Source organism: Pteropus alecto, unplaced genomic scaffold (genome assembly GCF_000325575.1).
Source record: "Pteropus alecto unplaced genomic scaffold, ASM32557v1 scaffold134, whole genome shotgun sequence".
NCBI lineage: Eukaryota > Metazoa > Chordata > Mammalia > Chiroptera > Pteropodidae > Pteropus > Pteropus alecto.
The window spans coordinates 9,248,879-9,276,045 of NW_006436283.1; the positions used below are offsets into that span (position 1 = coordinate 9,248,879).

The 27,167-nt window shown below is 35.6% G+C and overlaps 1 protein-coding gene and 1 pseudogene across 1 annotated transcript in view; both read left to right on the plus strand.

The window, feature by feature from the left end:
• Positions 1 to 27,167, plus strand: part of ABCA9 (ATP binding cassette subfamily A member 9) — a 55,453-nt gene that overhangs the window by 9,891 nt on the left and 18,395 nt on the right. Inside the window, 24 exon segments of the mRNA XM_006912273.3 lie at positions 533 to 634; positions 2,323 to 2,530; positions 4,467 to 4,631; positions 5,753 to 5,856; positions 6,590 to 6,816; positions 9,275 to 9,416; positions 9,699 to 9,884; positions 10,761 to 10,908; positions 11,204 to 11,372; positions 11,991 to 12,052; positions 12,587 to 12,697; positions 13,122 to 13,297; positions 13,489 to 13,608; positions 13,824 to 13,962; positions 14,507 to 14,597; positions 16,691 to 16,830; positions 17,671 to 17,790; positions 18,877 to 19,075; positions 20,697 to 20,863; positions 21,481 to 21,614; positions 23,743 to 23,880; positions 24,201 to 24,308; positions 26,252 to 26,425; positions 26,603 to 26,733. Of these exon segments, the coding sequence (XP_006912335.1) occupies positions 539 to 634; positions 2,323 to 2,530; positions 4,467 to 4,631; positions 5,753 to 5,856; positions 6,590 to 6,816; positions 9,275 to 9,416; positions 9,699 to 9,884; positions 10,761 to 10,908; positions 11,204 to 11,372; positions 11,991 to 12,052; positions 12,587 to 12,697; positions 13,122 to 13,297; positions 13,489 to 13,608; positions 13,824 to 13,962; positions 14,507 to 14,597; positions 16,691 to 16,830; positions 17,671 to 17,790; positions 18,877 to 19,075; positions 20,697 to 20,863; positions 21,481 to 21,614; positions 23,743 to 23,880; positions 24,201 to 24,308; positions 26,252 to 26,425; positions 26,603 to 26,733 (3,455 nt within the window). The 5' untranslated portion in view covers positions 533 to 538.
• Positions 1,010 to 1,128, plus strand: LOC112480131 (annotated as a pseudogene).

Below are 27,167 nucleotides of genomic sequence, written 5' to 3' on the forward strand. Positions count from 1 at the left end.
CACATTATGAAGAGTATTCCTGTACAAGTCCCCTTGTGGACTCATGTGAAAATTTCCTTGGCATGCATACCCAGGAGCAGAACCAAAGGATGACATAGTAATGAATTAGTAATGAATCACTAAAATGGCTGTGTAAGTCTATACTCACACCAGCAGTATTTAAATTTCCTTGATCCCAGTTAGAAAATTGAACAGTGCCAAGTTGTGGGGATAACTACACTTGAATCTATTAAACTCTCCAATTTTTTTTTTCAGTCTGTAGAGGGATAAATATAAATTATACCTAACAATTTAAGAAATTTTTATTTCTTTCAATACTGAGCCTGAACATTCCTTTATATGTTTTGTTTTGTTTTGTTTTGTTTTGTTTTGTTTTGTTTTGTTTTGTTTTGTTTTTTAGCTTTTCGGCTCACTTCTTTGCTATGCATGCAATTGGAAACAGCTGTTATGATGTTTCTTTTTGGTTTGATTGCACAATGTTTTCTATTTCAGAACTTCACATTTCCTTACTTTACTTCCTCGTCTTAAACAGGTCAGAATGAGCAAGCGGCACATAACCGTAGGGCAGCAAACATGGGCCCTCCTCTGCAAGAATTTTCTTAAAAAGTGGAGGATGAAGAGAGAGACCTTGTTGGTACGGTTCTAACTCTGTGTGTCCTCATATTTAGAAAAGGAAGAAATGTTTTCTCAGGCAGCTCAAACATTTTATCTTTCTTATTTAATAGTTTCATATATATTCTAACTAACAGGCTGGATATTTTTTTCATATTCAGGACTTTGCTATTATTTCAAATTAGATTCCTTTAAAATATATCATTATTATATGTCATACTGGCGGCATTTCTAAAAGAATTCATATTCAGAAACTCCCTGAAAAATAAAGCCACATCTTTATACTGCAGAGATAACAATTCTTAACATCTAAACTCATTTGAAACTTGTTAAGTTCAGGGTCAAAGTCTAAAAAAGAGGCAGAATTTAAGCTAGAATTAATTCAGAAAGTAAGCCAATCTATGGCCATGCCACCCTGAACAAGCCCGATCTCGTCTGATCTTGGAAGCTAAGCAGGGTCAGGCCTTGTTAGTATTTGGATGGGAGACCACCTAGGAATACCAGATGCTGTAAGCATTAAAAAAGAAAAGAAAAGAAAGCCAAAGTTAAAAAAAAATTCCAAAGGCTAACTGTAGTACTTCCACACAATTATACTACAGATTCAGTTTGAAAGAAATAATAGGCATATAAACAAAGAGAAAAAGAAAATGTTTTTTGAATTTTTTGCTTTTATTAAGATAGTACTTATTTTCTTCTGATCATGAGAATGATTAGGTATGCTTTGTGTAGAAAATTCAATAAATTCAGAAAAATATAATAAGTTAAAATCACTTATAAAATACTCATAATTCAAGGGTCGATTACTAACATTTAATCTAATGAGCATTTTGTGTGTGTGTGCCAATCTTATAAACATTGTGTGTGTGTGTGCACTTTCAACAGATTTGTACTGAATGCTTGGATTGGCAGGAATAGGTCTATAAAAATCCCTGCACGAAGTAAGGATTATATAAATATAAATATAAAAGTTGGAGTCTACTCTATATAGATGTTTTGCTACCATCCTTCTAATTCTTTTTACATAAGTATTATATCTGTTAATTTATCTAACTAGATAGATTATGTATAAATATAGACCAACACATATTGCTATAATAAGCACATATGGTGAATAAAATATATACCTATTTTAAAGGCCATGTGTTTAGAGTTAAAACTAACTAATAAATTATGTTTTTATCACTGGACTTCACATGTGTTCTGTTGCATTTCCAATTCTAGAATATTGTCGCAATGGCAAAGACTTAAATTTTTTTTTTTTTTTTACGAGCAATATTTTGGGACATTATCCTTCTACATATAGGCAGCAGAAGATAAAAATATGACCTTGCTCCTGTTGTTGGAAACTGGTTCTCTATTATATTCCACTTAACACTTCTTTATCATTGTCACTTAGGTTTCAACATAACTGTAAATCATTGGGCCATTCGTGAAACAACCCAGCCTTTAAACACTTGCATTAAACTATGATAAATTTAGATTCTCAATTACAGTTGGACTTGATGCTACAACTCTGTCTTGATGAATGATGTGCACTTTTCAAAATGTGCAAATTAAAGGATGAAAGAAAATTGGACATTTAAAAACTGGAGACAAGGGACATGGAATCCAAGCTACATAAGAGAATTATGCTTTAAATTGTTTATGGATGATTAATCTGTAGATAAACAGCTATTGATTTGTTTCATTTTTTTTCTCATTGCTGTGTAGGAATGGTTTTTCTCATTTCTTCTAGTATTATTTACATACCTATTTTCCTCCAATGTACATCAAGATAATGACTTTCCTCAAATGCCTGCCGTGGATCTGGGACGTGTAGATAATTTTAATGATTCTAATTATGTTATTGCCTTTGCACCTGAATCCAAAACAACCCAGGAGATAATGAACAAAGTGGCTTCAGCCCCATTCATGAAAGGTATGTTCTCCGGCAGTTCATAGTGATTTCCTTATTTGCAAAATACACAAATTCATTTTGGAATTTCCTTGATAAACTGTGTTGTGTTTAAATTTCTAAATTTAATTAACAGTGTTAATGCATATTCCTTTCAAATATCGAAGAGATTTTCTTACTGTTTTTACTAGTCTCCTATTGAGGAAATTTTATGTTAAAAGGCTTAGCCTCTTTATAGTTCATATTCAAATGAGGTAGTCCAAGATTATTCAAATGTATGTTCATGAGAAGATTCTGAAAAGATTGGACGATGGTGACAGTATGATTTTTTAATCTCTTCAAATACTTAAAAATTGAAAGAGAAATTAGACAGCAAAACCAGGAAACCATGGGCAATATTTACAACAAAATAGGTGATAAGGTGTTTCCTTGAACCCCCAAACACAAGGGAGTAAGAAAGATGCACTAACAACCACAGGCTTGCATGGTGTCTCTCTCCTGGATAGTGAAAAGACAAAGGGAAACAATAGGGTATCTGATGGGCCTGAGAAGAGAATGAGCCCCCTGAAGAAGAGACCAGTAGCCACTGCAAAGCAGAGAGGACCACTCTGAGAACTGAAGGCATTTTTAGTAATCGGATTGGTGGTGTAATATTAGAATGCTATTCTCTCGTTGGTATATATGTAAAGTGGGATATACTAAATAAGTAATTATGGAATAGTCTAATTCTCTCACCTCCCCGTGTCCTTGAAACACAGGACTCTCAGCATGGGAAGAAAGGAGATCCAGGGATATGGGACAGGAAATTGACAGGATGAGGTATCTTGTCATTCCAGATAGCTAGGAAGCCATTGAGAATGAGTCGGTTGTATCAAAAGGACTCAGCAGCCAATGTAAAAAGACTGTCACCGGTCAAAGTTGGCGTATGTGGAATTTCAACACGAATATTAAGTGCATGATTTAAAACTCATCCTATGTATAATCAAATCCATGCTTTCATAATGATATTGGAAGAAAAAAATGCTTGCCTTTGGAAGATGATAAGAAATCAGTTCTTGTGAAAATGTGTAAGTGGGGGGGGGGAGAATACCAGCATTTATCCTATATAAACTGTACTATTGAATAACTAACTAAACAAGGAATGAAAAGTACTGCTTTATAAATATTTTCTACTAATAAATGAGAAACAAATAATGGAAATAGAACATCACCATTTTAAAACTCCTAGTAAATTAATGGATCTAGACACTGAGTGTCAATGGCTGCTAATATCTCGAAAAGTGAGATGATCAGAAATTATGACACCCGAAGAAAGAATACACCACCACCTGTAGTCTTGCCAAAAGGATTGGAATCTGATTAAACCCCTGAACCCAGCTGGCAGGAAATACAGAGGACAATGGAACACGCTGAATTGTACCAGGAGTGTGTATTCACCAGAATCCAGACTGTGTGTTAAATGGCCTGGGTTTGGTCAGTAAGAGTCATTCATATTTTAGAATAAACAAAGTCTCTTGAGAAAACACTCCCCAAATTTAACAATTTTCTGCTGTCTTTGGAGTTCGGCCACACTGACACTGTCGTCAAATGGAAATATAATTATAGTATCTACTTATAATTGTAGTGTATTTCAACTTTAAGACAGGGTTGTGTGTAAATGAGTTTAAATGTACGCATTGATATTGTTATTATCCCAGATTCGTTGTGCTTTAAATTATTGATTAAATAGTTTATTTGGAAAGGCACAATCTAGTTGTGATAAAAGTGACTGCCATGTGACACTTCCGATTTTATCTAGAGAGTTAGAATCCTCAAGTGTGAATCTCTTATTTAAGACCAGCACTGCCTTCAGTGAAGAAGCAACTTTAACATAAAATAGCTTTAACATCATTGAATGCGTTATGCTGTCTGTGGTCCACATAGAAATCTTATATAACTATTCTCTTCTTGCGCATGATAGGAAGAACAATCATGGGGTGGCCTGATGAAAAGAGCATGAATAAATTGGATTTAAACTATTCTATGGATGCAGTGAGAGTCATCTTTAATGATAACTTCTCTTATCATTTGAAGTTCTTCTGGGGCGGTAGAATCCCCAAGATGAAGGAACACAGAGATCATTCAGGTAACTTCTCTATTAGAAAAAAATATTTTTGCTATTATGTCATCAGCCACAAGGGGGCGTATGTGACAGCAGAAGCATACACAATGTATATGTTTTAATTTCTACACATAATGAGATCCCTTCTTATTAAATAAAGCCTATGCTCTCAAGTATGTTGTGTTATTAAGAAATTATATTTGCTGGTACAGTCCTGCCCCACTTACTGACGGGGAAATGTTCTGAGAAATAGATCATTCAGTGATTCTGTCGTATAAACATCATAGACCGCACGTACATACACGAGCAAGGTCTAGCCTACTGCACACCGAGGCTATGTGGTAGAGGCCACTGCTCCTAGACTACACACCTGTTACTGGACAAAATGACACAAGATCAAATCAAGCACAAGAGAAAATGATGCAATCGAGAGACGTGTAAACATGAGATGCATGAGGCTGCTGCCAGAGTAACATGAAATACTGTCTCACAGCAAAACTTGTTTAATATGAGTAGAAAGCATACACTCTAAAATAATGATAAACTATACAGTAAACACATAAACTAGTAATGTGCTCGTTACTGTCATTATCAAGTATTGTGTGTTGTCCATAACTGTATATGCTGTACTTTTATATAACTGGCAGTGCAGTAGGGTTATTTACACCAGCATCACCACAAACACTGGAGAAATGCATTGCACTACAATGTTATGATGGCTCTGTGTCCCTAGGCAATGGGAATTTTTCAGATCCATTACCTGTGTCCCATCATTGACTCAACCTTCCTTATGCAATGCGTGACTGTATTCCTGCATCACTCCTAAATGAAACCTCAGGGAAGCCTCTTGCTCAACAATTCCCAAGCATTTTAAAAAATTTAGTGCTTTTTTGGCACAAGCAACAGAAGAGCAAAGCTCAACAAAAGTATTCTTGGCTAATGGAAAGAATAATAAGATTGAATGAAAAATTATTGAGAACTGATCTTAGGTGAGGTGTGCTCTGCAAACCTCACCTGAAAAGCCTTACCGTACGCTATATTACTGTGGACTTGGAGTGCATTTTGGAACATTTGAAATTTTCATTTTTCCTATAACCGGGATTGTTCCATTTGTCATAATTGTTTATGTTCTTCTCTTCCTAAAGCTCATTGTCAAACAGTGGATGAGAAAGTCACGTGTGAAGGTTCAGTGTTCTGGAAGAAAGGATTTATAGCTTTTCAAGCTGCCATCAATGCTGCTATCATAGAAGTGAGTATTAAGGGAGCAAATTCATCATAGATTAAATTTTGATGGAAGATTATATAATGGATTGTCCTGTGTTACATTTAATTAAGTTATTCATTTAATTTATTTGGCACAATGTACTGAACAACTGCTATGCAGTCATGAGCCACTTATGCACTATGATATTATGATGGCTACAGTGTCACTAGGCAATAGGATTTTTTCAGTTCCATTATCATCTTATGGGACCACTGTCACGTATGCAGTCTGTCATTGACCAAAATGTTACTGTGTGGCACATGACTGTATTTAAACCATTACACTAAGCATAGGGGATCAAGAAATAGGTAGCATACAGGTTCTTTTCTTCAGGGATACTGGATAGTGGGGGGAGAGTGATGGATATATAGTCATAATAAGAGTTTAGGTTCCATCATGGAATTGTAAATGGTGTGCTAGGCAAACAATGAAGCAGAACGTACACTGATGAGAAATATCGGAGAAGACCTACTCACTGAAGTGACACTTCAGCTGAGACTTCAAGGTCGAGTAGAATTCTGTCCAGTGAAGTTGGTAAGCAGGGATGTTCTAAGGAGTCGAGACAAAAACCCGAGTGTGCCAGGAACTACGAGGGGACAGGTCATGACAGGCAACAATATCTAAATGTGGAATGCACGTGATTTCTTACACTTGAGAAAAAAACACGTGAGGTTATAATTAGCTTAATGATAATTTGTTCATCGATCTTTTCCTTTAGATCACAACAAACCATTCAGTGATGGAAGAGCTCATGTCAGTCACTGGTATAAATATGAAGATATTGCCTTTCATTGCCCAAGAAGGCATTACGACCGATTTTTTCATTTTCTTCTGCATTATTTCTTTTTCTACATTCATATACTATGTATCCGTTAATGTTACACAAGAAAGACAATACATGAAGTCGTTGATGACAATGATGGGACTTCGAGAGTCAGCATTCTGGTAAATCACATGGCCACCATCTGTCACGTAGCGTACGTCAACAGAGCTAGTTGGCTGGACCCCCGAGACCTGTAAAGTATCCTATCATAAAGTCTGCATTACAAATGATTGAGGTAGATAGACTCATAGGCTTGGTAAATGAAACTTTTCATACTTCATTGAATTAAAGAAAGTCTAATTCTATAGAGTGCTGAAACCCAAATCACTAACCGATACAAAGGATGACTGCCAGTCACTAATGACCATATATGTGTGACTACACACACACACACACACACACACACACACACATGTGCGTGTGTGTATATGTATAAATTTGAGGTTTCTAATATTTGATGAAGTATATCTCAGGTATTTTATTAGAACGGATGATTGGTTGTGACTTCACGGTGAATGAATTATTACTCTTAAGACACTGAAGAAAAGGAACCCCCATGTGCTCTTTAAGCCCCGAGCTTTCTTTAGCGGAGTTTGCGTAGCAAAATGGTAAAAACCCAGGCTGGAAGCCATGGGTCACTTGGATCAAGTTACTTAATCTCTTTAAATCTCAGTTTCCTTTTCCATAAAACATTGATAGTAAATGTCTATTTCTTATTGGTCAGGAAGATGAAAGCAGAAAATGTACTTAAGTGACATGCATGGCGCTTAAGAAAAGTTAAACACTCGGTATGAGGTAGCACTCCGCATGGGGGTGTAGCACAACCTGAGACACGCAGCTGAGGAAACCAAGGATTGAATTACAATTGGCAACAATTTTTTTTTTAACGAGTTTCGCCAAAAGATGTTTTTGGGACACATAGCAGTAAAAGCGTAAGTTCTGGAGCAAAGAAGCAGTAGTTTAAATTTGCCTTTTACATACTGTGGTAGTCTCGTGTTAAACAAGATTTGTAGAATATGTAGAATAGTTCTAGACATATGTCACATAGTCTATAAGAGAACTTTAGATAACGTCGAGTAGGAAGACCACGCATTTTTAACGCTGCCAATTTACACCAAATTTATTTATTTTCCTCCATGAATGTTCAATAAAGTGAGCGCAGAAGTAGCGAAAATGGATTGCTGGTGTGGTCTAGAATGGGAGATTTTTTCTGGTGCCCCTTTTGGAATTAAAATTGCATAATTCAATACTGAAGGAAATTTTGGTCACTATAATTTTAAAAATCATGGAAATCTTTGAGTCAGAGAAAAATAACCAATATGATTAAAAAAAGAGAGAGAGAAAGAAATCAAACAAATCCAAGAAGGAAATGTTTAAAAAAAAAAAGTCATAATTTTTCCCCATTAAGAAAAGGCTGTGACATTCTGGTTGTGTGGCCTATAAATGAAATTCAGGAGAGGTTTATAGAATGCAGACAGATGAACAATTTCAGATGAGCAGAAATATTTGTATAAAGGGAATCATCACAATTAGGCAAGACTTTTCAAAATATGATGGCATTTTCTACTTTGACTAAAACTAACTGTTCATTACGGACCTATTATGGAGTAGTTACCATATTAAACCCATTTTATACAAGATTTTATTTAATTCTCTTATTATTTTTCAGTAAAGGGTAAGGAAGTTTAAAGAGATTAAGTAACTACCTTTCAGGATCATATAGTTACAGTGTAGTAGAGAAAACATGAACCTACATCTGTTTGATTGGATAGTTTATTGTCTTTTCCCTATAAAAAACTTTCTTCCTCTTTCTTTCGCATTGATAGCAAGGATTAACATATCTTCATATCCATCTATATATCTGTAACTATGTCCTAGGTCTATGTTATATCTATCTCTATATCTAATCTATATCTAATTGTCTATATCAGAGGTTGGCAATCATTTATTTTTTACAATCCGTAAACTAGAAATGGCTTGTACATTTTTAAATGCTTGAAAAAAATCAAAAGAACAATAATATTTTATGGCACACAAAAATTTACATAAAATTCAAATTTCAGTGTCAACAAATCATTATGGGAACCCAGCCATACCCATCATTTGCACGTTATCTATGACTACTTTTGTGTTACAAAGGCAGTATTGAGTCATCGGAACAGACCAAGGGTCTGAAAAGCCTAAAATATTTACTATCTGGATCTTCAAAGAAAAAATTTGCTGATCCCTGCTTCATAATCTATTTTTTTGCCCATGGTATTCATACAATTACTTATCTGAAAGGAGAAGTCTAGAACTGACAAATCTTCACAAATGTCACCCCCCCAAACCTCTCCCAAATATCACCCAGTTTCTTTCTTTCTTATTTTGCAATTAGCTACCAATTTTACCTGTTTACTTGTTTATTGCCTACCTTCTCCTGTAGACTATGAATTTTAGAGGCAGAGAAGTTTTTCGATTTATTAACTGGTATTCTCTTTACTCTTGATATATGAGAAGCTTCATAAATCACTTGCCAAATAAATAAATGAGTGATAAAGTAAGAGCACTCTGAAACTGCTGTTTTGTTTTCTACGCCAGGCTCTCCTGGGGTTTGATGTACGCTGGCTTCATCTTTATTATGGCTACTCTGATGGCTCTTGTTGTAAAGTCTACCCATGTTGTCGTCCTAACTGGCTTTGCGGTGGTGTTCACCCTCTTTCTCCTCTATGGCCTGTCTTTGGTGAGTTGGTGATATCTCTCTCTCTCTCTCTCTCTCTCTCACACACCCCTCTCTCTCTCTCTCTCTCGCTCTCTCTCTCTCTCTCTCAGAAAAACCTACCAATCATTTATCACTGATTCTGATCACACCTGTTCTGCTCTGTTCTGTTTGTAGTATTTGAGAATTTGCACGAGACAGTATCTAGAGGTGGGGTGGGGGAAATGGATGAAATATACTTGGTGTTATGAAATTCTTTTTATTATGCTATGGATGATTCTCAGAGGAGTGTTTCTCTTCTCTCAGATCACTTTAGCTTTCCTGATGAGCGTGCTGGTAAAGAAACCTTTCCTTTCTGGCTTGGTGGTCTATCTCCTCACTGTCTGTTGGGGAAGTCTGGGATTCACTGCGCTGTACAGACATCTTCCTGCCTTTTTGGAATGGACTTTATGCCTTCTCAGCCCTTTTGCTTTCACTGCTGGAATGGCTCAGGTAAGAGTTAATCTAATTATTTCATTTTTTTTAACAAAACATTTAAAACAGATTTTCTCTGAATAATTCATGCTACACGTGCTGAACATTAAAATTCCCATCCTCTTTTGCAAATATACATACTAAAGACATAGAAGATGTGTGTTTTTATTTTTCTCTCTCAGCATAATTAGTTTTTTTTGAGTCACTAACTACTAGCTGATACTCCATTACTGATGTGGTAGCTTTTACTTTTGATGGGCTGTCCCAGGGAAGATTTATCTAATTTAATGCTCAGGAAACATGATCCTTAACAGTATCACAAATATTTGAAAACCAGCAATTTCATAGAAGTAAATTTTTATTTTTTGCTTGGCCAATTGTAATGAAACTGAACCTCCTCTCAGGAAAAATTTAATTCTAATTGCGACATCATAACTACAAATGCTAAATGAAAGAATGGAAAGTTAAGTTACATATGAAAACGCATTGTATCTTAGTATAGTAATTAGTCTGCTGTCTTCTGTCCAACTACTGAAGTATTCACTTCTCCACGGTTTTACTTTCAAATCCTATCCCGTCTTCATTGCCCTCCTTTTTCCCCATCCTAAACCGGATGCAATCCTATATCACCTCCTTAAGTTTTTACTCCTGCTTAGAGGACTTGCCTGCTGCTGCCTGTGGATCTCTAAGCCTTTAATACCTACCTGCATTAACTTCCCAAATTGCTTTGTAGTTAGATGGTTTCATTTGTTATATCTTCCAATAGACTAGAGGTCTGTAAAGATAGGAATTATGTTAATCTTTTTAATCCCAGTGTCTAGCAGAATTAAGACAATAATTCTTGATGCTCTATCTATCCTTTTAAAATTCAATGCATGTGTCTTTTTTTTCCAGCTGCTACATTTGGACTATGATGTGAATGCTAACATCCATTTGGATTCTTCAAACAACCTGAACCTGATAATAGCTATTCTTTTCATGTTGGTTTTTGATACTCTTCTCTATTTGGTTTTGACACTATATTTTGACAAAATCTTGCCCAGTAAGTAGTACCATGATTATGACTCAACACAATTTCATTCGTTGCATTTCTGTTAAGTAACTATCTACAACGTATTGAATATAAATTAGCAAGCTTTTTTTTTCCCCCTAAGATCTTGTTCTACGGTAACACTTTAGATTGTTTCTTATTAAAAAGAGACACTTGTAAGAGATCGAGGATAATTGCATCATTAGTGCTTGTATCAGAGCTAGATGACGAATGCTATTGCTGTGGTGACGGTAACCCTTGAAGTGGTGGCTGACCCCATATTTAATTTTGCCTCCTGTTCACGTAGCTGAATATGGTCGTCGACGTTCTCCCTGCTTTTTCCTGAAATCCTCTTTTTGGTTTCAACACCAAAAGGTTGACCATGTGGCCCTTGAGAACGAACTAGATTTAGATCCTTCATCTAATGACGCTTTTGAACCAGTGCCTCCAGAATTCCGTGGGAAAGAAGCCATCAGGTAATCACGAAATTCCATGGAGCTGCAAATGGAAAACAGATCAGAGACCAGAGACCTGTCGGGCAAAACATAGATGTGACAGAGATTTTCTTCAGTGCCTCTTTGTACGCACCGATATCCCAGTGTCTACACACGTGAAAAGTTACACTCTTCCTTAATGGATTTTGTTTTCTCACGTTGTCAGCATTTACATTTTACTGCTGAAGAACTGAAATCCGTGAGTTTCGAGTCCGCAGAATTTATAAGAGAGCTAGTGAGCGCTACAACTGGGGCTTGAGCCAGAAGGGTCTCACTCCGCAGCCCCCACCTTTCTGTGGGGTGTTGCTGCTTCTCCTCTTTTTCTCCATCCCAGTATTCCTACCATAGTGTTTCCACCGCTGGTGTCATCCCCTGCGTTCCTCTTATTCAGTCACGTGTCACAGTCCTTATAGCATTCCATTTCCACGCACTCGTTGCTGCCTCCGTGGAGTAGCCTGTCCAGCCTGTGATCGGGGATGTTGCTGCAGGTCAGCTGGGCCTGTGCAAGGGATGAGACCCCCAGATTCCCCCACAGCCTCGGGGACTTGATCTGTCCGCCTCCACAATCTCCTCAAAACACATTTTCTTCTTTTTTTTCAGAATAAAAAATCTTAAAAAGGAATATAAAAAAGGAAAGAATGAAAGAGTAGAAGCTTTAAAAGGTAATATGATATCATAGTCACACGGCTGTTGATTTAGTGACTATGTCTCACTGTTATACTGTCTCGGTAGAGATTAAGAGTGGATATTCCAGATATCATGACTCTCCTTTATTTGAACACATTGTGTTTCCTTCTAAGTAAATGAAAAACCGCATAACAATTTTAGAAAGTCAGATACACCCCTGATACCTTATAGGTTTGAAAGATGTATGAAAGTATCATGATGGTTTGTTTCCAACTCATCACGTTCCCTAATCCTAAAGCTATCTTTATTGTAGTGAGTCTATCGTTAATGACAAAACCACTTTGATCCAAAATATTGTAATCACATAATAATATATTATGGTAACGTTACATCTATAAAACATGTATTATAGAAGATATAATTTCAAAGAAAAGAATTTTGAGATGGATTTTATTTTGAATACTGCTAGCCAAATATACTCATGCTATAAGAACTTACAGAAATTTCAGAGACTGTGAAGTCACTATGTAGAGGCTCTGAGTGTAATTATTTATTTTTTTTTGAAATAGGATTGGTATTTGACATTTATGAAGGCCAGATCACCGCCCTCCTCGGTCACAGTGGAGCTGGGAAAACAACCCTGTTAAACATGCTCAGTGGACTGTCGGTCCCAACATCTGGTGAGAAGACAATTATCCAACGACAAGATCATGGGCAAATGACTTAACTGTGCATTTCACTAGTTAACTGGTTTCGTTAATTTCAACAGTTTTTAGTTTCATTAACAACTAGTCACACTTGGGTATTTAGAAGTTTTAGAAGTTTTTTTCAAGTTATTCTTTTGTAGATTTATGTTCTATTTATTTAGAAAAACCTTTGTGGTTTACATATTTCATGAGTAGCTTTACACTTATCAGTTGGCATTCCAGCTCGATCAGGTGTATTGGGAACATTAAATTTTGAAGCAGTCAATAGTGTACCCCTTATAGATACGATTTCTTTAACAGACTCTAGTGATTAACACACATTGTTTTTCATTTTAAAATATCTTAAATAAAGCGTGGGACATTATCCTGATGCTAACTCTCTACCCTCTCCTTTTAGGTTCAGTCACCATCTATAACCACTCACCATCAGAAGCGGCTGACTTGGAAACTGTCAGCAAGCTCACCGGAGTTTGCCCACAATCCAATGTGCAATTTGGCTTCCTCACTGTGAGAGAAAACCTCCAGCTGTTTGCTGAAATAAAAGGGATTCAGCCACATGAAGTGAAGCAAGAGGTAGATGAACACATTAGAGGTCACATGGCCCCGAAAATGAAACTGTTTACCTAGGAAATTCTACATTCATTTGTGTTATTTCTATAGATTCATCATCAAAGGGCAAAAAGGCCCTTTGTCATGAAAAGCAAAATGAGTGTTTTTAAAACAAACATTCTGGGTTTTGGACTAACTCTCTTTTATTTGGTTAGGTGCAAAGGGTTTTACGGGACTTGGAGATGGAAAGTATCCAAGACATCCTTGCTCAAAATTTAAGCGGTGGACAAAAAAGGAAACTAACTTTTGGGATTGCCATTTTAGGAGATCCTCAGGTAAATGGAACTAAAATTACTGGTAAAATCAGATTGAGGACTGTGAAGTTATTGTATTTGATCAGAGTTAATTTGCAAGTGATAAATGTAAAGAGACCCGTTAATGAAAAATTAAATACTAAGATATTTCTCCAGGTACTTCTACGAGTATATTGCTTTTTAAAAGACTCTTACTGTAAGGGGGAAATGAATTTATGTGCTTTCCTACTGTGCAGATCTTGCTACTGGATGAACCGACGGCTGGATCAGACCCTCTTTCAAGGCACCGTGTGTGGAGCCTCCTGAAAGAGAGGAAGTTAGACAGAGTAATTCTCTTCAGCACCCAGTTCATGGATGAGGCTGACATTCTGGCTGGTGATTCTTAGTTTTTTGTTTTGTTTTGTTTTGTTGTTGTATCTTAGTGAGGAAATAGGGACACGTGTGGAATACGTATAGATGCCTTCCAGCACAGCTGCCTTGTGTGTGACTGCCACGAGCCAAGACAAAAGAATCTTTCTCTCACCCATTTGAGTGCCAACATCCCTCAATACATTGTTTCATGGAAATATTCTGATTCTCTTGCAAAGCAGCTCATTGGTTGTAAGATATATAGCGTATTCTCAAAGATAAACTGTTGTATTCCATGTGAATGTCATTTGGCTTGAAACAGATCCTTTCAATGTATAAAAATTTTTCTAAATATACTAGAGACTAAACTAACATCATTTTATCATTGGATAAAATCATTTTAGTTATTAGATGACAAAGACAGTGGCTTAGATATGATTGGAAATCGATAGCATCTGTTTTAGTGGGTCGTGCTTCTAAAATACATCATTTATTAACAGGTTTGTTCTTTTATACACAGTGAAAAAATAATTCCTTAATACAAATTGTTTTTTGGCTTTTTTCTACTTAGATCGGAAGGTGTTTATATCCAACGGGAAGCTGAAGTGTGCAGGCTCTTCTCTATTCCTGAAGAAGAAATGGGGCATTGGCTACCATTTAAGGTCTAACCGTTATTGTTGGAGACACATTAGAACATGTAGAACATGTTGGAAATGTTGAGGGCAGGTGACATCGGTGTTGGCATGTTGAAGTAGGCAACACAACCAGTCACTTCATTTCAAGAGAGCTGTATTAGAACTATGCCACAACTGTTCTCTTTCTTAGCTAAAATGAACGATATGTGGGGTTCTAGACATTAATGAAATAAGGATGATTAAGCTAAGTTTAAATAAAATTTTTGAAAAATATCTTCACAATTCATTGTTTGCTTAGAGAAATTTACTGATGAACTAGCCCTTTTCCTTATCATATTCTGGATACTTATTTTGGCTTATCTTGACAATTTCAATAGCCTCTTTCCTGTTCTCCCTGAATTCATTTGCTCTTCCATTCTTTTCTGTCTCCTTCTCTTCCAGATAATAGTTATTATCATTATTAAGTAATGTCTGTCACTTAGTAAGTATTGGCTATGTTTCAGGTACTAAGATTAAACATATTTAATCTTCCAAATAAGTCTAAGAAGATGGTATGATTATCCTCTTTTGACCTGTCAGAGTGTTTTAATAATCTGCCCACTCACATCATTTATAAGTGATAGAATCTTTGGAGCAAGATTACAGGTGTAATATGAATCTCTTCTTACATTTCCCACTAAGTTATTAATATTTCTTAAGAAAATAATTCAAATCACTTCATCTCCAGTGGTTAAATGAATCCCCCATTATTTACGTCAAATGTTTAACCTGATCAAATCTATCATTCCATCATGATTGCTTGGCACATTCTGACTGATCAATACCTTCCAACTAAAAGGAATCACTCACTGTTCTCTAGGTATGTCCCACAGCTCACTCAGTGTCTCGTCTCTGCTCGAGCTGACACATCTGTTTGACATGTCCTCCTCACCCCATTTTAACTGTGTTTAAACCTTATTCATTCTTGAAGGGTCTTTTCTGAATGTTTTCTCCTTAAAAAGCATCCATTCTTCTGGAACCTCAAGAGCACTATTTTGAATTGTTGCCTTAGGCAACTTAATTAACTTCCTCGATCCTCAGGAACTTCAATTATGAAATAGCAGTACTTATAACTACTTTGCATTTAAGACAAAAATATTGAACAAATGAGTAACTGACAATGTGCAAAGTACTTAATTGATTTAACTCAACTTCTCCCTCTCTCATTTATTCTATAATATGCTATATTATATATTATATTATATTATATTTATTACATTAATTATATTCTGCTACAAGCTCCTTTAGGGAAGCCTCTGTATTCTTCCTATTTGATATCCAGGAGACTGCTTAGCATAGGGCCTTGTAAACACAGAAGAGCATTTTCTAAAATTGATTTTTAGGTTTGTGTCACCAAAAATAATTGCGATGCCCTCATTCTGTAGCTTCAGTAAATTTCAATGCGTGTAACTAATAATGGGGTTTCTAAATTCCAATGATTTGACAAAGAACTTCATCTGTTTCATGAGAAGGCAGACCAGCTTTGACTTGAATAAATTTTGCACCCTCCCCCCAAAAAAGATTAAATTAGCTAACATATATTGGGAGGTTACTCAGTACTCTCTCATACATACTTTGTTGTATCCTGTGTTTTGAAATTCGTTGAGAGGTTGGTATTGTTTCATCTCGCAGAGGAGAAAACCGATGCCCAAGTACATTAAACCTGTGCTCTGGGATGTGAATCAGTGGGACACTAGAACCACGTTCATCATATCCGCAGCAAATTACCTCCATTTTTGTCTCTACCATGTTTTAGTGGTAGTTTTTGCAGAACTCATGCTTTACCGCAAACAGAGAATTCCAAGTTGAGTTGTAGATAAAACTGGGCACCCCGAGCCAAGATCTTTTCTCCAAATAACAATCCTCGAGTCATCTTATCTGTCTCTAATACACTAGTTCCTCTGCCATGTTGTATAGATTATATGGTTTGGACGATATTAGTATTTTTATGTCTTGCTTCTTCCATTCTATTATATATGCTTTGTCTTATAAATATCAAGAAGTGACAAGTACATAGTACAATTGTTTGTAGAGAAGATGTTAGAGAAAAATAACTTTAACTTACTTTTTTTTAACATTAGTTTGCATCTGAATGAAATGTGCAATCCAGACAATGTAACATCACTTGTCAAACAGCACATCCCTGATGCCAAATTAACAGCACAGAGTGAAGAAAAGCTTGTATATACTTTGCCTTTGGAAAGGACGAACAAATTTCCAGGTAACAGAATGTAGAGACCACAGATGACTTACAATGATGTTACAGTTAACATTAGTTCTTTTGCATTTATTATTATATTGCCTAACAGTTATCCCTAACATAAAAGCGTAAATCTCTACTTTCCAGGAAGTATTTCTTAAATAATGGGGGTTTAAAATTAAATATTTCTTGTCTTAGTTGGGGCTGCTATAACAGATAGTATAGAGTGGGTGGCTTACAAACACATTTTTTTCTCAGAGTTCTGGAGGCTGGGACATCCAAGGTCAGGTGCCAGCACAGTTGGGTTCTGGCGAGAGGTATCTTCAGGGTTGTAGACTGCTGACTTCTCTTCTCACATGTCAGAGAACAGAGAGAGAAAACAAGCTTTCTTCTTACTCTTAGAAAAGCATTAATTGCATTTACCAAGGCTCCACCGTCATGACCTCATCTAATCTGAATGACCTCTTAGGGACCCCGCCTCCTAATACCATGGCATGAAGGGTAGATTTCAAAATATAAATTCTAGATTGACAGAAACATTCAGTCTATGCATAACACCCTTTATAATCTAATTAAAAATTTAAAAACACGTTAAATAAAACAGTAATTTCAAAAGTCCTCACATGCGTCGTTTTCTAAGAATGAAAAATAAATAAATGTTTAAAATTTTATACTCAACAAGACATGGAAACTAATCCACTGTATAGATTGTTTTATAAACAGGGGAATATCTGTATCATAACTTTGTTTCTGACATATGTATTTGGTTTGTCACAAATGTTTTCTAGTTCTGAAAAATATAGTTATTGTCAATCTCATTATAGATCATATTTTTTGATGGATTTTTACGTCTACTTTTAGACCTTTACAAGGATCTTGATAGATGTTCTAACCAGGGCATCGAGAATTATGGTGTTTCCATGACAACTTTGAATGAGGTGTTCTTGAAATTAGAAGGAAAATCAGCTATGGATGAGTCAGGTAAAAAAAATTGAATTTTATCTTTCCGTGTGATATTTTATTTTATTTATAAAATAAATGCATTTATTTTATTTATTTCTCTCCATGTTGGTCTCCCATCTTGAGTTTCTTATTTTACTAAGCTTGTGGAGTACAGCAGTATATAAGGCTAGGTCCTCAGGGAGCAGACAACAAATATGTAATATGATATTCCTTGAATATAAGAGCTATAGAGAAAAGAAAGTTAAAATTATAGATTGACAGTTACTTTTCTGGTAGTATTTTGGGGATATTATTCCAACGCCGTCAGGATTCCATCCTTGGTGTTGAAAGATTTTCTGTTAGTCTAATTATTATTCCTTGGAAAGTGTTCTGCCTTTTCTAATTACTCTATTTCCTTGTTTCTGGTTTACTATCATCCTACTATGTTTACTCTTTACTATACTTTTTAATTTTCTTTTTTTCCTGATTGATCAAGTGTGTGTTTTTTTTATCCTTGTCATCTACTTCCGAAGTTATACACTTGATACCTTTTCCATAGTGGTTACACTTAACTTTTAATATACATCTAGCTCTCTGAAAGTCTAGAGTTGATCAGTTTTTCGGAGCTCCTTTTCCAAAAGAAGTAACTTTTGTCTTGTGTTCACCCATGGCTATATTAAAAAATATTGTCTCTACCAATTTCATATTCCTAGAGAGGAAAGTGGAGGTAGCTATATGTATTAACTCTTCCACCTGGTCAGAAGTACTAAGTTAGTTTAACTATTACAATGAATAGATTTTTCTAGGTTCAATATGGCTTTCTTTTCATTGATTTCCCTGGAACGAATTAAGTCCTTTGAAGCTGCAGACACAGGACTTTTTTTTTTTTTCAGAAAATACAAAATTTTCTTTTATTATATCATGTTTTTCTTCTTGCAGTATATAATTTTTTTTGCTTTATTCCTATTTCTTATTTGCTCAAGTAAAGCCATGAATTTCATTATTTGTATCTTTGTCCAAGACCATGTACCCTGACACCATTTGGTAAAAAGATGATTATAGAAAAATCCAAATAATGCACATCTAAAACGGCACTTCATAAATTACCGATCTTATGTTTTATAGATAGCGGAATTTGGGGACAGTTACAAAGCGATAGGACAAAAGACTCAGGAAGCCTTGTTGAGCTGGAACAACTTTTGTCTTCCTGTCACGAAACAAAGAAAGCTGTCAGAGGCATGGTTCTTTGGAGGCAGCAGGTCTGTGCGATAGCCAAAGTTCGCTTCCTAAAGTTAAAGAACGAAAAAAAAACTCTAATGACCATGTGAGTACCTGGGTGTTTCAGATATGTTTGGTCACTCCATTCAAAATAAATTCAAGAAAAGAAGAAGAAAAAAAAACCCTCAGATAAATAAATTCCAGCAACTGTATATGGTTCTTTTATTTAACATGGAAGCCAAATTTTAATTGTGTAGGCGGGGATATAATTGAACCAAATAAAGTATGGAATTTTACTTTTAATTTTGTACAGAATCTGCTCTTGCCAAAGGGTTATGGTAGTTTTTTAGGAGCATGAAATTTAGCACTTAGGTCCCACCCCAAAGACTTGCCTCCATGCTGGGCAGTATCTTGGCCAAGGCCTTAGGTCACTCTCTGGAACCTACCAGGTGGTTCACACCATATAGTTCTCTATAGCTTCAGGCTCTTCCTGGGTAATACCTGCCTGCATAAGCCCCACCCTCCTCTCCAGAGACTCATTCATTCAAAACTGAGGGGTGAGCACCTCTGCAGAACACTCTTGTAAATATCTGTAATGCTCATCACAATAAATCAGACATGCAATTCAGCTGTCGAGAGTGATTAGAAGTACACTAATAAGGCATAGTACAACATTAGACGACATTGTCTACTATAGCATTCAGTACGAGAGAGGTTATGTGCAAACAGAGACATCAAAAAAGAAATTTACATGAGGAAGAATTTGAATTTGGTGTAGGAAAACAGAACATTTAGCTAAGAAAAGAAAGAGGGATGGAAATTCAGACAGGGAGAAGTTCTGAGCATGGATGGACATGGAGAATCTGAAGGACTGTCATTAATTTGAGTTAATTGCAATATAGAGAGTGCCAAAAAACTAAAAATAATTTTGATAATATATTACATAGAGCTAGAGAGTTTGGACTTTATGAGTAATAAGGAACTATTAAGGTTTTTTTGTTTGTTTGTTTTGAACAGGTGATTGATATAATTAGAACAGAATGACAAGAAACTTAATAGGACAACAGTGTAAATGGTTTGCGAATAGTAGACATTAGAGACAAGGAAAACAGGCATTTATGACATTTTTGAAAGAGGTCAGGAAGGAGATAATTAAGGTCCAAACTTGAAAAGTGGAAGAGAGAAGGTACAGAGGCAAGTGAGAATGATATTATGATAGATAGAAATTTTTAATCATTTGGAAAAGAGACATACGGGAGAAAAAATGAGTATAAAATGATTGAGCTTCAGAGCCCAAGGAAATGAGAAAATGTTGTAAGTTATGGAAACTGGGAACAGGAGAAGGAAAAGTTTCATAGTGTGGTAAGTCTGGGTATTGGTCATGTGCCGGCTTGCGGTGGTCCCAATAAAGGAAGAAGTGCAAGACTGAGACCAAGCAAAGGAGTGGGCATTGGAGAGAGAGATCTAAGACATGAACAGCAGATTTCATAAGCTTGAATGAAATGTAATGAGGAGAAGGGTTATTCAGAAAGACAGAAAGACCAAGGATAGATCCCTAGGAACCATCTCATTTTAGAAAGAAGGAAAAAGGAGAAAAAGCATGGTTCATATATTTGGTTAGTGTTTATAATTTATTTCTATTATAACATCCATTATCTGCTCATATGTAAAGACCTACAAAGGTTGCTATACATGAATTTTTTTCTCTTATATTTTTCTATATGCAGATTATTGCTTCTGGGCATTAGCTTTTTCCCTCAGCTTTTGGAACATCTATTCTACGAGCTATATAAAAAGAGTTATTCTTGGGGCTTGTCTCCTAATATGTACTTCCACTCACCGGGACAACCACCTCAAGCTCCTCTGACCCACTTACTGGTCATCAATAAAACAGGTGAACATGGGGCCCCAATCCAACTTTGAAACGTAGATCTTGTTGCAAGATTCCCCAGGCAGCACAAACCATGAAGGAAAAATAAATTCTGTATGTTTTAGAAAGCATATATGAATCCAAACAGGAAATTAATTTATAAATGAAAAATACAGGGAGTTTGTTTTAGAAACACATTTTGCAAGTGTATTTAAAACCTAAAGCTTATTGAACAAAATAATAAAAGGTGCTTTAGGAAGGCAAATCACGGACTGACCTCTGAGGTCTTCCATAACATTTTTTTACGTACTATGCATTCTTGGGCTCTGGAAAAAATATGTGTTCTAGATTTCTAAGAAAATAGAAGATTAATATCTACAAAGATTATAATGTTCACTTTAAACAGTATTTTTACACTAACGGAAGTTAAGAGTAATTGCCTAGCCTCTAGGTAAAATAAACTTGTCATATTCTTGGTATCAGAATGGATTTTAGGATCACAGCATCAATTCTGCCTTTTTAAGGAAGTCCTTAGACATTCCTTTATTATGGTATGCTTTGAGTGACATTATTTTTTAAAATATTACTTGACCTTTGGTTTACTGCATTTTTGCTTCTTTTGATCTTTACTTTCATGGTAGGGTCAAGCATTGAAAACTTTATACATTCACTGAGGCAACAGAACATAGCTTTGGAAGTGGATGCTTTTGGAACTAGATATGGCCCAAACGAGTCATCATACAATGGTGCCATCACGGTGTCAGGTGATGACAAGGTATGTTGGGCTCCAATTGCTACAGCTCACCAAAGGTGGAGTATAAACACGAAATTTGAATAATACATATCAACTAACGTAAAAGGCCAATTTGACACAAACAGATGGAATAGTTCTTTTTTAGAGAAGCTGGATTGTAATTATTTGCCCACAGCCTCCATATAACTGCGTATAACAAAATACTGTTTGATTTTGTTCCTTATTACATTGTATATGCAGCTATAATCAATAACGAATTTAAATCTTATTAGCAATTGTATTCCATTCCAATCATTAATTTAAATCTTATTCTCAAAAAGATATCAGCTCAAATGACATTTTGATGAATCCTCCAAATATAAATTTGATTAATATCTATTGTGAACTTCAGCTCTGGCTACTAAATATAAATATTAACTCTTAATTTTTTACAGTAGATTTTTGTGTGGTTTTCATGGGGACAAAAGCTCAAGTTCTACCTGCTAAACTTTATACAGAAGGTCAAATCTTTAGATAAATATCGATGCTCAGTTATCTGATGCTTTTTAAAAAGCCTTAATTTCCTGCAAAGTGTGTTTCATGAATTGGTAACATTGGATCAGCTAGGAGCTTGTTAGAAATGTAGAAACGCAGGCCTCACTCCAGACCCACTGAGTCAGGATCCACACTTTAACAAGAGACTCTGCAGAGGAGCAGCAGGCTCATTAAAGTTTGAGAAGGACTACCTTCTTTGGCAATGTCGAAGATTGGTATATTTTACTTCAAAATTTAAATTTCTGGCTTCTCTTGAAAAATTCCTTTATATGCCAATTCTGGCAGTCTGCAGTTAGGATAGGAGAACAGTTGCCCTGTTTATACCCAGACTTTTCAGTTTGCTGTATCTCCATACTGCTTCATTCATTTATATTATCTGCTTAGACCCTGTAGGAGCTTGGATAGAGATCCTTGTAGTAAATGAATGGAAAAAGATGAGAAGACAATGTTAAATGTACAAATCAGTAGTTCAGTGTCACAAAGCTTGACCATTTGCAGCTTGTCAGTGTTCATTTTCAGAAATAATTTCTAGGTGAAAAATAAAATCAGAAATTGCCTTTGATCGAGCTAGTCCTTGATATGTCTTAATTAGGTTAGTTTCTAGTATACGCAGAAAAATAATTCATAAAAACAGCACCCTTAATATCAATAAACATTGCCTTAAGTAAATAGGTTAGACAAAATTCACTTATTTTATTTGTGATTGTAAAAATGTATGCTCAAAGCTTGCCCACATTTTAGCTAATATAGGTAATAATTTACTCATATTGTTTTTATTTGGAGGAGAAATAATTATGTTCGTAATATGTGCTTAATATATATTTTACATGTATATAATCATTTTTACTGTTTTTCCCAGTTTTATGAAGATATAATTCCCAGCACCTTATAAGTTTAAGATGTACAGCATAATTACTTCCATATATTGTGAAATGATTTTAAAATGTCATTTTATTTATTTTCTATTTTTAATTTTTATTTTTCAATTAGAGTTGACATTCAATATTATTTTATATTAGTTTCAAGTGTACAGCATAGTGGTTAGACATTTATATAATTTACAAAGTGATCCACCCCCACCCCCGATTAGTCTAGTACCCATCTGGTACTATACATAGTTATTATAATATAAAATGTCATTTTAAAAGACATTTTTCCATGCAACATTGCTATTGAGAGCTCAGTATTTTGAAAACCTATGTTTTTATTGCAACAGATGCTTGCCTCCTGCCTTCTGAGTATCCATACATTCTTCAGTTATAAAATGAATGTATCACATTTTGAGACAAAACCTACTGCATGTTGAAGTGAGGTCGCATTATGGAGTTTTCTAGTGTTGCTGCTAAAGATCATGTGAGCTATTTTGTTTTGCCAGAGTTTAGGCATAAATAGCAACATGGCTGATGCTATGGTCAGTAAAGACCAAAATACTAGATTTCTTGCAGTATATTAAGACAATCAAATAATATTAGTGATGGTGATGGTAATATTAATCGCATTCAGTGCTTTAGCTTTATTGTATTGTAGATAATATGAATGATTTTCTACCGTATTTTTTCATTAAATTTTGTATTGGCTTTCCGAGGATTTAGAATGCATATTGGTTTTATTTTAGGATCACAGGTTTTCAATAGCATGTAATACCAAAAGGCTGAATTGCTTTCCTGTCCTCATGGATATCATTAGCAATGGGCTACTTGGAATTTTGAATTCTTCAGAACGCATTCAGACTGACAGAAGCACATATTTTGAAGTAAGTATAATATTATCTCACTTATCCTGAGCCATAAGAATTTTTCAAGAAAATACTTACCTCACAAGTTATTAACTGTGGGTCCTTAGCCGATTCGTACAACCTGGTGGTGTTTGCTTCTTCAAAAGAAAATCAGGATGCATGTTCAAGGTGTCCAAGTCATTGCGACTCATGATTGAAAATGAATGTGGATAAGATGTTGCAAATAGAAACTGGAGAAGTACTTCCAGGGGTCAGGCTGATTTATTTGAGTGATTTAGTTAAGAAAGTACAAATGAACGGTATACCCAATCAACTCATGCTCTTCTACGTGATTTCAGGAGCACACGTCTGATGAGTATGGGTACATGAGTAATGCCTTCTTCTGGATACCTGTGGCAGCTTGTTTTACTCCTTACATTGCGATGAGCAGCATCGGTGACTATAAAGTAAGAAAAGTTAGCAAACTCTTGACATGTTCTTAATACGCAGAGAGCCCTTCCCCATCTTATGACCATAAATTCATATGTAAGTGGTACACCTAATTTATGTGCCTGAAACAATGAACGATCAAGCATTTTAATAAAAGTTTGGCAAATAGAAAGAGCATGCCATTTTTCTCAAACGAATGTGAGACTTCAGGAAGGACAGCTTAGATGATATCATCTAACAGGAAATGGCAATTTTATCTGGTATGTCATGTACAGTTTTATTTCTGGACACCTACTGACATCCCATCTCTCAATGATGGTTTCCACTTCCTGCATGGTAGCAAAGTTACTCAGTTAAAAGCCCTAAATAACTCACCACAGCACTTCCTCCAGGCAGAGCCACTGTCATTTCTTTTCTGGATGAGCACAACAGCCTTCCTAACTGCTCACTATGGGTTCTCATTTGTCTTCTTATCTGTTTCCTACACAATGTGACAGAGCAATATCTTAAAAACACAAATCTGACCATCTTAATTACCTGCCTAAATCCCTTCAGTGTTTCCCCATAAACTAAGGAGCAAGAATGAAATACTCACCATAGCCGGAAAAGCCATGCATGATCTGGACCCAGGTGTTTCTCTCCACTTTGATCCAGTGCCACTAGCATCTTGTTAACCGTGTCCAGCCATAATGGCTTCTTTCCAGTTTCCCCGGAACATCAGCTCTCCTCACTTCTCTCCTGCTGATCTCTCTGCCTGCAGTGCTCCCGAATTGTTGCCTGGATAACTCATTGCTTAGACCCTCACTCACCCTTTTGCAAACGAACCCCCTTACTGACTTGACCCCCTAACTACAATTTATCTCTTTTCTAAAGGCTCTCACGTGACCCTTAACCTTCTTAACACTTTTAATTTTACTTCCTTCATTTTTAATTTTAATAATTTTGATCGTTAATTTAATTATTTGCATATCACCTTTGTCTCCTTTCCCTCTGCACACTAAACTCCCTAAGAGCTCCATGATCAACACAAAGCCAGGCACATGGTATATGCACAGTAAATATACATTGAGCAAATGAATGAATATGAAATGTCAGCTCTCTAATGTGTCTTCACTGTCTTTCCCTCTCCTGCTTCCTTCCAAATGTACTCTCCTCTCCAGAATATTTATCTGCATTCCAACTTTTTCCTTAATTCATCTCTTTACGTACACTCAATTTTAGATTTAAAATTGTAATTGTTTTTGTGCTTTACTGTTAGAAAAGTCCAAGTTATGTTTTAAGAGCTTGCGTTAAGATGATCACTGCAACAATACGGCCAGTAGTGGGCCACAAAATTTAAGTCCACTTATGAGTTTCCATATGTAATAATGAAAAGTATGGTTTACTTCAAGACAGGAAGTCTAACATTTTAACGGAAGTCTTCTTATGCCGACCTAAAGAATTCTTAATGAAACTAACAAGTTAGATGATTATTTCTTAGACTCCAAATTAAATGCCAATTATAAATGCACTATTTACCTTCAGCATAGAATTTATCAATCCTACAGGAAATCGTAAACCTGCACCTTCGGAATCTTTGTACATCTTGCAGGTCTTCATGGTATCAAAGGGAAGAGTAGCTTTAGAAAGAAAGGAATGGGTATCTTCTCACTGAAACAATGCCCAGTCGCTGTGGTGGAATGCAAGCTCGTTATTATGTTGGTGTGTTTTCCCTTCAGATGATGAAGTTGTCATATGGTTTACAGCATTATTAATCCCCCTGAAGCAGGAGTGTGGCAAGTGAAACCCATTTAACAAATCAGTATAATATATAAAAGGGACATAGAGAAACGTGAACGTTTTTGTGACTACATATTTGTAATTTCTCAGCTTCAGCTATCACGACCTTTCGATGACTCTTCTATTTTGTTGTTGTTGTTGTTGTTGATGATGTTGTTGTTTTGTTTGGTTTTTTAATCAGAAAAAAACTCACTCCCAGCTGTGGATTTCAGGCCTCTATCCTTCGGCTTACTGGTTCGGGCAGGCTCTGGTAGACAGTCCGCTGTACTTCTTGATTCTCCTTCTCATGCAAATAATGGATTACATTTTTAACCCGGATGAAATTATGTTTATAATTCAAAACCTGTTAATTCAGGTAAGTGTAAAAATTATGAGATGGTTTTATTAGATTATTTTAATGAATGCTGTAATATTATTCATCTTAAACCAAAGAACTTCAAATTACTTTTGTTATAGCATAATTTGGAAAGTTGAGGTTTATTTACTTTCCTAGATACATTTACCTTACCCAACTTTAATATTCTATTTTCAGATCCTGTGTAGTATTGGATATGTCTCATCTCTTATTTTCTTGACATACGTGATTTCATTCATTTTTCGCAATGGGAGAAAAAATAGTGGTATTTGGTCGTTTTTTTTCTTAATTGTAAGTATGAATATAGTGTGTATTATTTCACTTTTGAACCACTTTAAATAATTTTAAGAACATATATTTTAATCTTTATATCATGCAGATGGTAGATTAATATTACTCTCTAGAAAATTCTAATTACTCTATGATAATCATAGACGTAGATAAAATGTACTGTTTATATAGGTGTACACCATTTATAAACTATGAGCTCAGACATATCTCCAGGTCTAACTATGCCATGAATGAGAGACATCTACCTTCAATGGGCCACTTATAATTTTACTTGAATATTTAAAAAACACCTTGATGCTCACATATCTAAAATATAATCCTTTCCTCGATCCTATTCTTCTTTGTCTCTTAATATATCACGTAACTACAGTGTAATCTACGCAGATAATTCCTCATACCCAAAAGCTGGACATGTCCTTTAGACTCAAGATTACTCCAGTCTGTTTGACAT